Here is a 12,185-nt window from a genome sequence, read left to right on the forward strand (position 1 = left end):
TCCACCTGCAGTGCAGGAGACAGAGGTTCGATCCCTGGGTCGGGAAGATCCCCTGGAGGAGGGAATGGCTACCCACTCCAGTGTTTTTGCCTGGAGAATCCCAGGGAGCGGGCTGTAGTCCATGGGGTCTCTATTAGGAGCCCAAGTTGAAACTGTCCAAAACTAATTCCATCACATTTATCCCACAAAACAGTCACGTTGCTTATCGTTGCTTGCTCTCTTAAGGACCACATCCTTCTGGGAAACAGCCCAGATTTGAATTCACGCCTCCGCTTCCCTCCCTGCCTCCCTCCTCATGTTCAGTCCGTTCAGTCCTTTGGACCCACTTCTCCCTCACCCCCACGTGTCCCGGCCCCCCAGGCCTCCCACCTGGCTCCCACCGTCCATCCTCCTCAAGCCCACACATCCCGCCTTGACTCAGAACCCTCTCAATAATCCTTTTAACATCTACCAAGTTAAACACAAACTGTCCACTTAGGACCAGTCTTACCTCACCAGGGCTCTCTACGCCCCAGGCAGGTCAGACTCTTCTCAACTCCCCAGTGACGCCGCAAGCATTCCCACCTGTCCTGCCTCCTCCAGCGCAGCTACCTGGCCTGCCCTCCGCTGTATCTCCTACCCATCACCTCCTGCATGAAACGCAGCCAGATCCCCTTCTGGCTGGACCAGATCGCCGTCCACCGAAGTGTGTCAAGGATTACAGCAATTTACCCAGCACTTACCTTAGTCTCACTACTGGTTAGCGAGTTCCTTAGATGCAAAGGTTATCTTCCACATTTTTCACTCAAGTGAAACACCCGGCATACAGTTGTGCACATAGTAAGCCCTCAATAAAATGTTTTCAGTGGAAATAGGCAGTGTCCGTACCCTACACAATAGCAGGATCTTTAAAACCCTTTCGTTCCCATCACAGCCCGTTGCCAGGAACGCCTCATGGTTACAATTTGCAAACAATTGCTCCTTTTCCTTGATTAAGACTTCTTCACATCATTTTTCTTCTTATGTTGTCACTTAAATATTTAGTAAGTGACTCTGCACTATTATATTTACAATTTTTTTAGAAAATAGCTTCAAACCGCCTGTAAAAATTTTCAGTGTTAAAAAGACAGAGGTCAAGAAAGACAATCCTGGCAGGAATTCGTAAAGAAAATGGGAGGATATAGTCCTGAAATTTAGACTCAGAGATGTCAACGAACATCCTTTCTAGAACTTTTTCCCTCAAGAGATAAAATATCAATATCTAAGTATGATGATATAATGATGTAATTAATTTTATTCCTATGCTAATTGTAAGGAGGCACTGACCTGAGGGGACTAAGTACTTATCCCATATACTCTTCGAAAATTCTATTTCAAAGGTAACACATAGGGATGGCATTCACTGTGCTCAAAGCAGAAGAAATCTGAGTATTGGTGAAGAAGAGCTGGAAAAAGTCAAGAAAAGACAACCTACAACGTCAATGCCTGGTCTGGTACTCCAAGCACCAGAAGTCATAAACTCTCCATCTTCTTTTGCAGCTTAAGAAAAGACTGCTTAAAAATTCAGAAACACAGTAATTGGGACTATCACAAGAAAGATGCATTGTTCTCAATGGTAAAATCTCCCTTGGAAAATTTAGGCTTCATTTCATACAGTGGATCTTTGGCTTGGTTTTAGGAGAAATTTAAGCTTCACTTGATACCACGGAGCCTTGGATTGGTTTTAGGAGAAATTTAAGCTTCACTTGATACCATGAATCCTTGGGATGGTTTTAGGAGAAATTTAAGCTTCACTTGATACCACAGATCCTTGGGTTGGTTTTAGGACAGAGGAATAGAGAGGCGAGGGGGTCGGTCATAAGCTGACTCGTTATGCTGAAGCTCCAGAGCACAGACGACCTGATTATTAACCGAAAATGGAATGTGGCTCCATCTCTGAAATTCTGAAGGCAAAACAAGGAGCAGAATGGAAACATCAGAGATCTTTCTCATGGAACCTGGTCCATCGCCTGAGAAAACCAGCCAAGTAGCCCTTAGTGCATTTGTAGCTGCTACCAACGGCCACGCCAGCATGGCAGGGAGATTCCCTTTCTAACGTGCTTAACAGCCTCTTAAGGCGTTTGGGGAAGTAGTCTTCAGTATAAGTTATTTTAGCTGCGTTGAGTTAGTGAAACTTCATCTCAGGCTAGACCATCAGGCCCACTCGACTCTCCCACTGCAGAGATCGGAGCCAGTATACTCCTCCAGCAGATCCTATCTTTTTCCTGCACAGGGTTGGAATTTATGGTCTCTGGAGGGAAAGCCAGCATATCTGATCACAGAATTTTTCCTTGCCTGGCTGCTTGTGGCGAGAATGCAGATGGGGTCCAGGTACTCCAGCTTAGACAGACCCCTTTCCTGCCCTGCTCCCTTGCAGTCCAGACAAGTGCTCTCTCCTGCAGGTGAGCCCACCCTTCACGTGCTAGAGGCTCACGAGGAGTCCACCCCGCAGGTCCCCCTGCCCTGGGATGATGGGCAAGTAGGGGTCAGCGATGGAGGCTGGTGCGGGGGGCGGGGGGCAGGTCCCGATGAGAAAGCCCACGTGGCTCTAGAGAGGGCAACAGACGCCCATCACCGTGCTCAGTGAAGCACAGCTGGGCTTATCTTTGGTCTGGCAAATGAAGGGCAGAGAAGTCATGTTGGCACTACAGAATCGAGCAGATCAGAACAAGCAGCAATCTACAAAAATACTTTTAGAAACGAAAATGGCTTTGTCGTGATTTCGAAAGTTTTACAACCTTCATTACAGAAGAAGGACCACGAATAAAAGACGTTAGATGGCAAACACCTGCTCTTCAGGAGCACAAACGTCACCGTGGACTAGGAACTTCTGTATGCAAGTTTTGGAAGAGAAGCCTCTTAACAAACAGAAATAGGACTAGAACCTAAAACCAAACCAAAACAAAAGCTTTTATTTTCATCTCTCCCCTGTTTTGGTTCAAGTCGACTCTGACTTTTCTGCATACCAAAACGATTTAAGAAAGATAGTTCTTCAAATTAATCTATTCTAACCATCTTCATCAGACCTTGATTGTCTCTTACTGAAAAAGAATTAATGAAATACTTTAAAAACTGCAGACTAGTGTTTATTAAGTCCTCATAATATGTATAAACAGCACCAAATGGGTAAATATTTAACAAGGGAACTCCCCTTGCCTTTCAGTTCTCTTAAGCACACGTCCATGTAACACAATATTTTTTTTTAATTATCTATATTCCTCTCCTAGTTAAATCAGGCCTAATGCACACATGAATAGGCATATGGTTAGAAATAACTTTTTCAGACAAATACTGAAGTGTATGCAAAATAACACACACTTAGCTTTTTCTCCCCCTCTAAATCTGAGAGTTTAGAATCATCTCGTTGGGCTGGGGGGCAACAGAATTCACGACATCTCTAGCCCCGGCCTGTGACAGCATCCAGGGCAGGGAAAATGCCTTCCTCCCGGGAACCCCGACCTGACCCAGGACGGGGCACAGAGAAGACGCGCGATCAGCTCTGCTGAATAACCGTCCCAGTCCTCGGCTAACTTTCATCCTTAATCCTGTTTCAACCTCACTCACTGACTTGGTTTGAATCAAACCAAGAGGGATGAAAGAAGAGCCCCGTGCTGGACTCACTTCTCCGAGTGGTCCCCTGTATGAAGCTGGGGGAAGGGGGACCAGCGTGCGAGGTTACCGCCATACCTGAGTCAGGCGCTATTAGATTACTTTAAAAAGGTTTAACAGAACCTTTGAACCTCAAACACAATATATCTCTGGGGGCAGAAGAAACCTTTTCACTCGCACACTACAAAGACAGTGCTGTTTTTCTAGCACAAACGCTGCAATACCACTGAAATACTGCTCCTGCAAAGACACGATGGATGACCTCAGAAATGGGTGTGGGGGTGTGCTGAGTGGGAGAGACTGCTGTTAATACACACAGTACCCACACACCTGCTTTATGAGTGGGTTTATCAGCCTCCAAAAGCTGACAAGGACTGGGAGGAAAGATAAACTATAAGAGTTTGGCTTAAAAAAAAAAAATCTGTGGCTTTCTGTTACCTGGTGTTCTATGTGGCCTAATGACATTTAGCGAGTCTGAAATGTACTAGTTCAACCAAGGATTGCTAAAAAGATCAATCCGTTCTCACTAGAAAGCACAGCTAAAAGTAACAGGATGCACAGAAGAAAGCCATGTTTTCGACTGACATTAAACAGCAACAAAGGCCCTAAAACAGAAAAGAGAACTGAGTGAACTGTCAAATTTTACAAAAGTCCCCAAATGTGATTGCTCAACAGCACATGACTGCAAGTCTAGGAGCCATACTGTATCTTTTCTCTACAGAATATATTATTGAAAGGGGTCATATGATTCTTCGCAGGCAGAAAGATGCACTTTCCCAAGGAAAGTTCATCATTAAATATATTATTTAAGACTGGATCATCTTCAGGCTATTTTTAATCCTATCATTTTGCTGCCAAAATTGGCCTTAAGCAGCTAACATTCAACCACTAGAAAAACGATGTTTTCTCATGTATTTTGTTCACTGGCCTGAGAACGGTCTTGCTTTCCAGTTAATCAAGTGTTTGAGTGGATGTGGACTATGTACAGAAAAGAGAAACTGCTTGCTGACCAACTAATAAAAAGGAAGCTAACCTCTACTGGATGTGGAGAAGTAAGTTCCTGTCTTCCTAAACCACAGAGACCAAAACATGAGCACACAAAAAAAGCTGCCCCACCATCTCAACAGAAGGAAGCCAATCGCCTATTAAAGCGTCTTATCCTTGCAGTTGTCAGACAGCTCCCTCTCTCCTAAGACAGGAAGCAAAATGTTCTCACGTTTCTCAGTTCAGAGCGCACCGTTCATCATCCACTTGCCTACATCTCAACCCTCTGCTTGCAAAAGCCACCGTGGCCATGAAGTGGTCCCAGGGCCCCTAAACTCATCTACAGAAATTTGAACTGAGTTACAAGGGGATAAAACAATACTGAATACAGCCATGAAGAGTTAAGGTTCCTGTCCTTACTGGGAGTGGGAAAGCTATCTTCCTTTAACAGGGCCACCAGTGCCAGGACATGTTGTACTGCGCTCACCTGCTTCAGTCGTGTCCGACTCTTTTCGACCCTATGGACTGTAGCCTGCCAGGACTAGAGTGGGTCGCTGTGCCCTCCTCCAGGGGATCTTCCTGGCTCAGGGATGGAACCCTTGTCTCCTGCATTGCAGGCAGATTCTTTACCGCTGAGCCACCGAGGAAGGCCCACAGACTGTATAGTTACCACGAAAAACATCCTTGAGGTCAGAGCTTGTGATCATTTCGCTCATCTCTGCAGCATTCCAGCCTCTCTCCTCCAAAGCTCAGACCACTCTAGCAGATACCTGGGAAATACTCGGCATCCTAGGTAACACCATGGATCCCAGGAGGCCACTGGAAGGGGACGCTGCAGGACCCCTCCGGGACTCTCATTTTTCCTAAAAGATGTCACAGGAATCAGTGGTCGGTGATGGTAGCCGGCACCTCTGACTCCCCTGTGCACCCCAACACCTGTAGATGTGCGAACCACAGGCTCTGACTCAGAGGCTCTGGGTGGGACCTGAGGCTCTGCTCCCCCAAGACGCTCCCAGGGGGTGCCTGAGAGCTCCCACACGTGGAGCGGCGGTTCTCAGGTGCTCCCTAGAACCACTGCCATCTCGCTGCTCTGCCATCCTGCCTCCCTCTGGATGCTTTATTCAGACTCAGGGATAAAGCCACAGCCCACTCCACGGCCAATTTCTTCTTCAGTGTTTGTGTAACGTGCAGACTTCTGAGACCACCTCTGAGGTACTTAGCATCCAAGGCCCTGCTTTCTCCAGCTTATGGAGCATGGAGTGCAAACCGTTCTCCCTCAGCCTCAGAAGCAGCAGCAGCAAAGAACAAATGTGACTTCGAGTCTAAAGCCCCCATCAGAACAGATTCAGCAGATGGGCTGATCCACTGAGCCCTGGAAGCAGTGCCCGTCACTGTCCAACATTGGAAGAGCATGCCAGCCCTCCTCCAAAACGTGCCCATCCGCACCGAGTCCTTCACGCCGTACCACAACACGTGTTATGACAGAAGCAACCCTGATTGGTGCAAATTGGGAGGAAAATCTGTCTGGATGCCAAATGCTCAAAATAAAAATTTAGATTCGTAATGCATCTTTGGAAAGGACATGTAAATCAGCCTCCCAAATATACTTCTCAAATAATACTACCTCTTTTATTATTCCAAAGTACCCATTTATGATAGCATTTCCTCACACTTTTTTTCTGCCAAAGTCCTTTGTTTTCCTATTTAGTTATCCATCTCTATGTTGTCCTGAATGCTACACATTTCACCATCAGCAATTTGTGCTTCTATATGATTTATTTTTACTATAAGAGGTTTTGTCAAGAAGAAGTTTATCATGTTCTATGGTACGTCATTGTGGTTTGGCATCATAAAATGTAGCCTCTACATTTATCAACCTCAGATACCTGTTGACCACAAAGATAGGCTCTACTAAGAAAATTCTATTTTGAAAGGAGGAAAGAGCGAGACTTCACTTAAAAAGAAAATTCAATTGTATGAGATGTTAATATACCACAACTTGACAACAAAGATCAAGATTACATCTTAATTTCTATCATAAACAAATGTCTCCATTTCCCATCTTTTCATTGAATTACTTGACACATGACAGTTACAACCTTGGCTTTCTTTCAACCAGAAAGAAAAAATTTTCAATATTTTTTCACAAAAGTATGTAATAGTCAGACTGTTCAGTTAGTTTTACTTTGGTCTCAAAATGATCCTTTTGGCGTCTGGAAGTCCCTACCTCTTTGGTTATAGTGGTTAAAAACAAAATCACCTACTTAATCAAACATTTAACAAAAATATTCCTTACACCTTCTACAGAACTCTTCCAGAATTACTAAAGATCTGGTAAAATGGGATCTAAAAGAAACAAACAGTTCACAAAAAGCATTTATTAATAAATTTTAGAGATTAAGTGGGGTTTTTACTTTTAAACACTGAACAGTGGTATCAATATTTCGTCAACTTTGGTCAAGTTGGATCAGATGTTCACGTCAGTCATCTACTTTTCTTGGACTTTTCTCTTTTCAGCCCCCTAATACTAGCACACTTTGTAACCGTATAAAATAGATAACGTGCTTCTTGAAATCAAACCCACATGCAGTGACTTCTAAGGTTTTTATTCCTGTTAGGTCCTATAAAATAATAATATTAGTAATCTTCCTAGAGACTGTAAAAGGAGGCACTGAATGGCATCCTTTTTCAAAGACAGCTCTTCAGATTAAAACAAAAAGTCTGCAAAAAACTTGAACCGGTTATTCCTTTCACTTTTTCACAAATTAATCATTTCAGATATGAAGTACAGATGTCAATGACACTTCTTCAGTCTTCTGAGCTGCACCCCTCCCCCAGAGAATCACACTCACGAAAAGAGCTTCATGGTGACATGACGGAGGCTCTGCCTAGCACAACAGTACCAGGAAAAAAAAGCTCACAGATGTTCTTCAAAAATACAAGCATCAATCACTTCAACTAAAGTCACAGCATGAGAATCCACAGCTAAGAATCAATTCTTCTATCTTTATACAGATACTCGGGATGCAAGTTTGCCCAGCAGAGGATCCCACCAAACGATGTGCATTGTAGGTTAGGAGGTTAGGGTGTAAAATAAAATATACTAATAATTCCAGTAAACTTCTAAATCATACACAAGTTATGGAAATAGAACACAAGGTAGGTGGCCAATGCGAAATCTGTCAGTGATGAAACAAACACCCATAGCCAAGGGTTCTTCAAGACACAAGGTCACTGCCCACTAGGAACGTGGCACTAATTGGAGGTCAGGGTCACCGGACTCTGGAAGTCAACTTACCTTTCCACAGTCATCCAAGTTTTCTCGGGAAAGGGGCTACGCTGGTTTTCCTCTTTGGGTAGATTTTACCAAGTGAGTCAGAGAAGGGCCTCTAGAGGAGTCTGTTCTTCTAATCCAGTGGTTCCCAAATTTTAGGACAAAGCAGAAACCCCCAGGGGAGGTTATTTCTGATGCAGATAGCCAGGACTCAGCCTGGTGTCCAGTTTATGAGTTGTCCCTGAAATGCTCCTTTTCAATAAGCTACTCGGCCAGGTACCGTGATCATGGGGATCCCTGGACTCCCAGTATGGGAAACCTTGAAGGGATGCCCTTTATCCCCAGATTCTACTGATCCAGCAAAGGCTGGATCTTTGAACCTCAGTGGCTGGCAGGCAAGGGAAGCAATGTCTCCAGGGAAGAAGTGATCACAGTAGGGTTGGCAGGGAGAGCTCTCTGCAGCGGAAGAGAAAGGGAGGCCACACACCTGGTTTCACTTCACCGGCCTGCCCTCGACCCTGGGCCCAGCCACACCCCACCCTCCGACCGCGGGGACCCGAGGCGCCGGGCCCTGACCCCCACCCGGACGAGCACCTACCCAGCCTCCGTTGTCCTGGATCCAAGTGTGCAGGTGCCGGTTCAGGTACTCGGTCATCCACAGCGCGATGCTGTCCACCAGGGGCGACATCTCCCGGTTGACGCTCTCCACGCACATGACCCCTCCGAACTCAAAGAAGGCCACGATGCGCCCCCAGTTCACCCCGTCCCTGAAGAGCTCCTCCACCACCGTGGCGAAGCGTCCCCTCGCGGTGAAGGGCGTCAGGTGCAGCTGGCTGGACATCTCGGCGAAGTCGCGGCGGTAGCGCCGAGAGAAGTCATCGCCGGCCTGGCGCAGGGTCAGGTGGACCACAGGTGGCACCGGGCTGGGCGCAGGCCCGGCGGCGGCGGCCGGGGGCGGCTGCGGGGAGGTCCTGGAGGGCGCGGGCGCACGGCCCGGCTGGGAGGACAGGATGCCCAGAGCGGGGCCGGCCCCGGGGGGCGCGGCGCCCGCATCTCCCGCATCCCACTCGTAGCCCCGCTGCGACAGCTTATAGTGGATGTACTTCATCACGATCTCCCGGTTATCGTAGCTTGTTCCCCCCGCGTGCGCCATCCTTCCGCAGCGGAAGGGCAGCCGGGTCCCCACAGCACCTCTCGCCCCCCGCTGCCTGCCCCACGGCCCCGCAAGAGGGGTGAAGAGTTATAATCCAGCTATTTCATTGGATGTGCTTTGCATTCCTGGATGAGGGGGTGTCTTCAATCACGCGGAACACTTGATTCTGGTGTTTCTCTCTTGGCATGAGATGCAGGAAATTTTTATTTAAATTCCTTTCGGATCTTTATTTCATGAGGCACATTATTAATTACTGTTAATATCAGTCTACCTCCTCCGTGATGCTGAAAGGTTAAAAAAACTAATCAGTCAAAATCAGGTGCGTTTCCCTCTATACGCTGGTTGAAAGCAGGGCACACACACTACAAGTTACACGCTTAGAAGAATATATTAAACTGCCTGGAAATTAAACTTACTCCAAAGCACTTAAAGTTAATATCGCAAAGGTTCCCATTGAAAGTTACATTAAACCAATTTCCTGTGCAAAGAACTTACTTGTATTTTTTAAGGACAGCATGATTCTGTCAAGTTTCCTTTTCTGTGAAAACAAATGAAAAGGCAAAAAGATTCCATCAATCTTCAGAACTCTCCAGTTAGAGCTGCTCTGAAAACTTCCAAATGAATCAGGAGTTGGGGGAGGGGGGTGCAAAAAATTAGGAGAATTTCCAGTTTGATTCCCAGACTTCTTCATAGAAATGTCAATCCATAGGAATCCGAACCGGAGATCTCAAGAGCGCGAGCAAACGGAAGGCAGCGGCGGCGGCGGATGAATTACCATTTCTCAGTCGGTATTTGCAGAAGTCCTGTGATTTTCCCCTTCTCGGCAATTTTCACGCGCGCACACACGCGCGGGCACACACATGGATCTGTATCCGCGGGGCCGCCTCACGCCTCCCCGGGGAAAGAACACCGGGCCGGGGCCGGCGGGCGAGCCGGGGACGCGGGCGGGGATCCTCTCCGGATCAAACTCCGAACGGCCAATGCATTTTCCGAAGAACTGCCGATAGACGCAGGCTGGCCGCGCCGGCCCCGCGGTGCCGAGCGCGAGGAGCCCGCGCTGTGTGTGGTGCCGCGAGGGTGGGAGGCGGCGCTGGCGGGGGAGGGCTTTATTTTTTTTCCCCCTCTTTTCCTAAAAAGGGATGACTGCTACGAAGTTCTCCCCCCCCGGACCCCTCTTCCGCTGCACCCCACCGGCGCACCCCGCCTCCGGGCCGCGCACCCTCTCCCCGCCCCCGCGCCGCGCGCTCCGGCCGAGGACGCCGCCCGGGGGGGCCCGGCGCCCGCACCTTCGCGGCGGCGGGGGGACCGGGCGCGGGGCGGGGCGGCGGGAGGAAGGGGGCGGCGCGGGGGGCCCGGCCTCTGACTTCATTCTCCGCTCGTACCGCCCGGTTTCCTGTGCTTGCGTCACACGGTTCATTCAAAAAAAGAAGAAAGGACGGGCCCTCCCCGGAGCCGCCCCCCCCCCCCCCGGCCGGGTTAAAGGCGCCGCGGCCGGCGCGGAGCGCGCGCCCCGCCGGGGGCTCGGCGGGCGGGAGCCGGGGGAATGGGGGTGGCCGGGACGCCCCGCCCGCTCCGCGCGCTCGGCCGGGGTCGGGGGGGGGGCGGGGGGGCGGTGGGCGCGCGAGGGGCCTCCTCGGGCCTGCGGCGCCCGGGCGCGCGCTCGGGGTCTCCGGGGCCCGCGAGGGCCCGGGGGCGCCCGGGGATCCGCCCGCGGCGGGGGTCGGCTGCCGGGGGCAGAGGCGGGAGACACCGAGAAAACCGGCGCCGGGAGTTGCTTGGACCCTTTCTAGCCGCGGGCGCGCGCTTCGCGTGCGCGCGCGTCCGCACCCCGGGTGTCCACACTCGGCCGATGCTGACCCCGAGCAGGGGGCTTCGGCGCCGGCCTCCCGAGAAGAGAGGCCACGCCGCGCGCGCCTCCGCGAGGGAAGCCCCGAGCCTCGCGTTTCCTTCCAGCTGCTTCCTGGCTGTCCACGCAGAGGGCGCTCTTCGGAGACCCCACCCGGGCCCAGGCTAGACGCGGCTCCCGGGCCCGCGGACGGACGGCCGGGGCGGCCAAGCGCTGTTCTGAGCGAGTGGGGGTGGAGGGCTCTGCGACCCCAGGGACTGCGGCCCGCGGGCTCCCCTGTCCATGAAATTCTCCGGGCAACAAGACTGTCCTTTCTCCAGGGCATCTCCTTGACCCAGGGATCGAACCCAGGTCTCCTGCATTGCAGGCAGGTTCTTTTTTCCTTGCTCCCAACCATTTCGGCGCTGGGTTAGGAGCCGCGGGGGCAGTTTCAGGCCCTTAGCCCCACAGTCAGGGCGGGTGGGTTTCTAAAGGCTCCCGAGGTTGTCCAGCACTCAGCTCTAGACGTCCGCACCTTCTCGAGTTATCTATACATACACCAACCTATATATACACATATGTGTACACATTTTTAATATTTTTATACACATTCATATAGATACATTTTATATACGTAAACATTTAAAAGAAATTCATCAGTACAAATGGCCCCAAGATAAAAAACCACAGAGGGCAGAAAAGTTGCATGTGCTTATTTTTATTTCTAAAAGTCTTTGACAAAGTGCCAGGGGAAAAAAATGTTTACTAATAGCATGGCGGCTTAGTTAATTGGGCTTCCCTGGTGGCTCAGACGGTAAAGAATCTGCCTGCAATGCAGGGAGACCAGGGTTCCATCCCTGGGTCAGGTAGATCCCATGGAAAAGGGAATGGTTACCCACTCCAGTATTCTTGCCTGGAGAATTTCGGAGCCTAGCGGCCTACAGTCCATGGGGTTGCCAAGAGTCGCACACACACAATGGAGTGAGTAACACCTGATAGGGCTCAAGTGAAACCTAAGGGGAGCCTCGTTTGTTGTGGTCTTCGAAATACAAGGATTGAGTACCGCGGTGTGTGCACATACGTTCTCACACTGTATTTGGTCTCCTTCCTAGATTAAAATCAACACGTTCATTCTTTGGTAAAATAAGCACGGGAAATTATTTTCATCTCTTCATTTATCAAAGCCAGTCAGCCGACACGCCAGCCCACCTCTGGCCTGTAGGCATGCGTACCTGGTGCAAACGTCTCATCCAGGCAAGGAGTAAAAGAAGATGGTCCTTCCTGCTTCCAGCTGCTGGACCGTCGCCTTTTCTCCACGGCGG

The 12,185-nt window shown here is 49.6% G+C and overlaps 1 protein-coding gene across 4 annotated transcripts in view; it reads right to left on the reverse strand.

Annotated features, from left to right (window-relative positions):
* The window catches only part of BCL2 (BCL2 apoptosis regulator), a 191,702-nt gene extending 182,027 nt beyond the window's left edge, over window positions 1-9,675 (reverse strand). For 2 of the 4 annotated variants that reach the window (XM_043889674.1, XM_043889676.1), the window contains exon 1: window positions 8,484-9,604. In XM_043889674.1, coding sequence (XP_043745609.1) covers window positions 8,484-9,038 — 555 coding nt within the window. In that variant the 5' untranslated portion in view covers window positions 9,039-9,604. Of the gene's footprint in view, window positions 1-402; window positions 8,342-8,483 lie in introns of those variants that run through there. The other 2 variants (XM_043889675.1, XM_043889677.1) reach the window with 2 other exon arrangements.
* Between the last annotated feature and the right edge of the window lie 2,510 nt (window positions 9,676-12,185).

Source organism: Cervus elaphus, chromosome 27 (genome assembly GCF_910594005.1).
Source record: "Cervus elaphus chromosome 27, mCerEla1.1, whole genome shotgun sequence".
Lineage (NCBI taxonomy): Eukaryota > Metazoa > Chordata > Mammalia > Artiodactyla > Cervidae > Cervus > Cervus elaphus.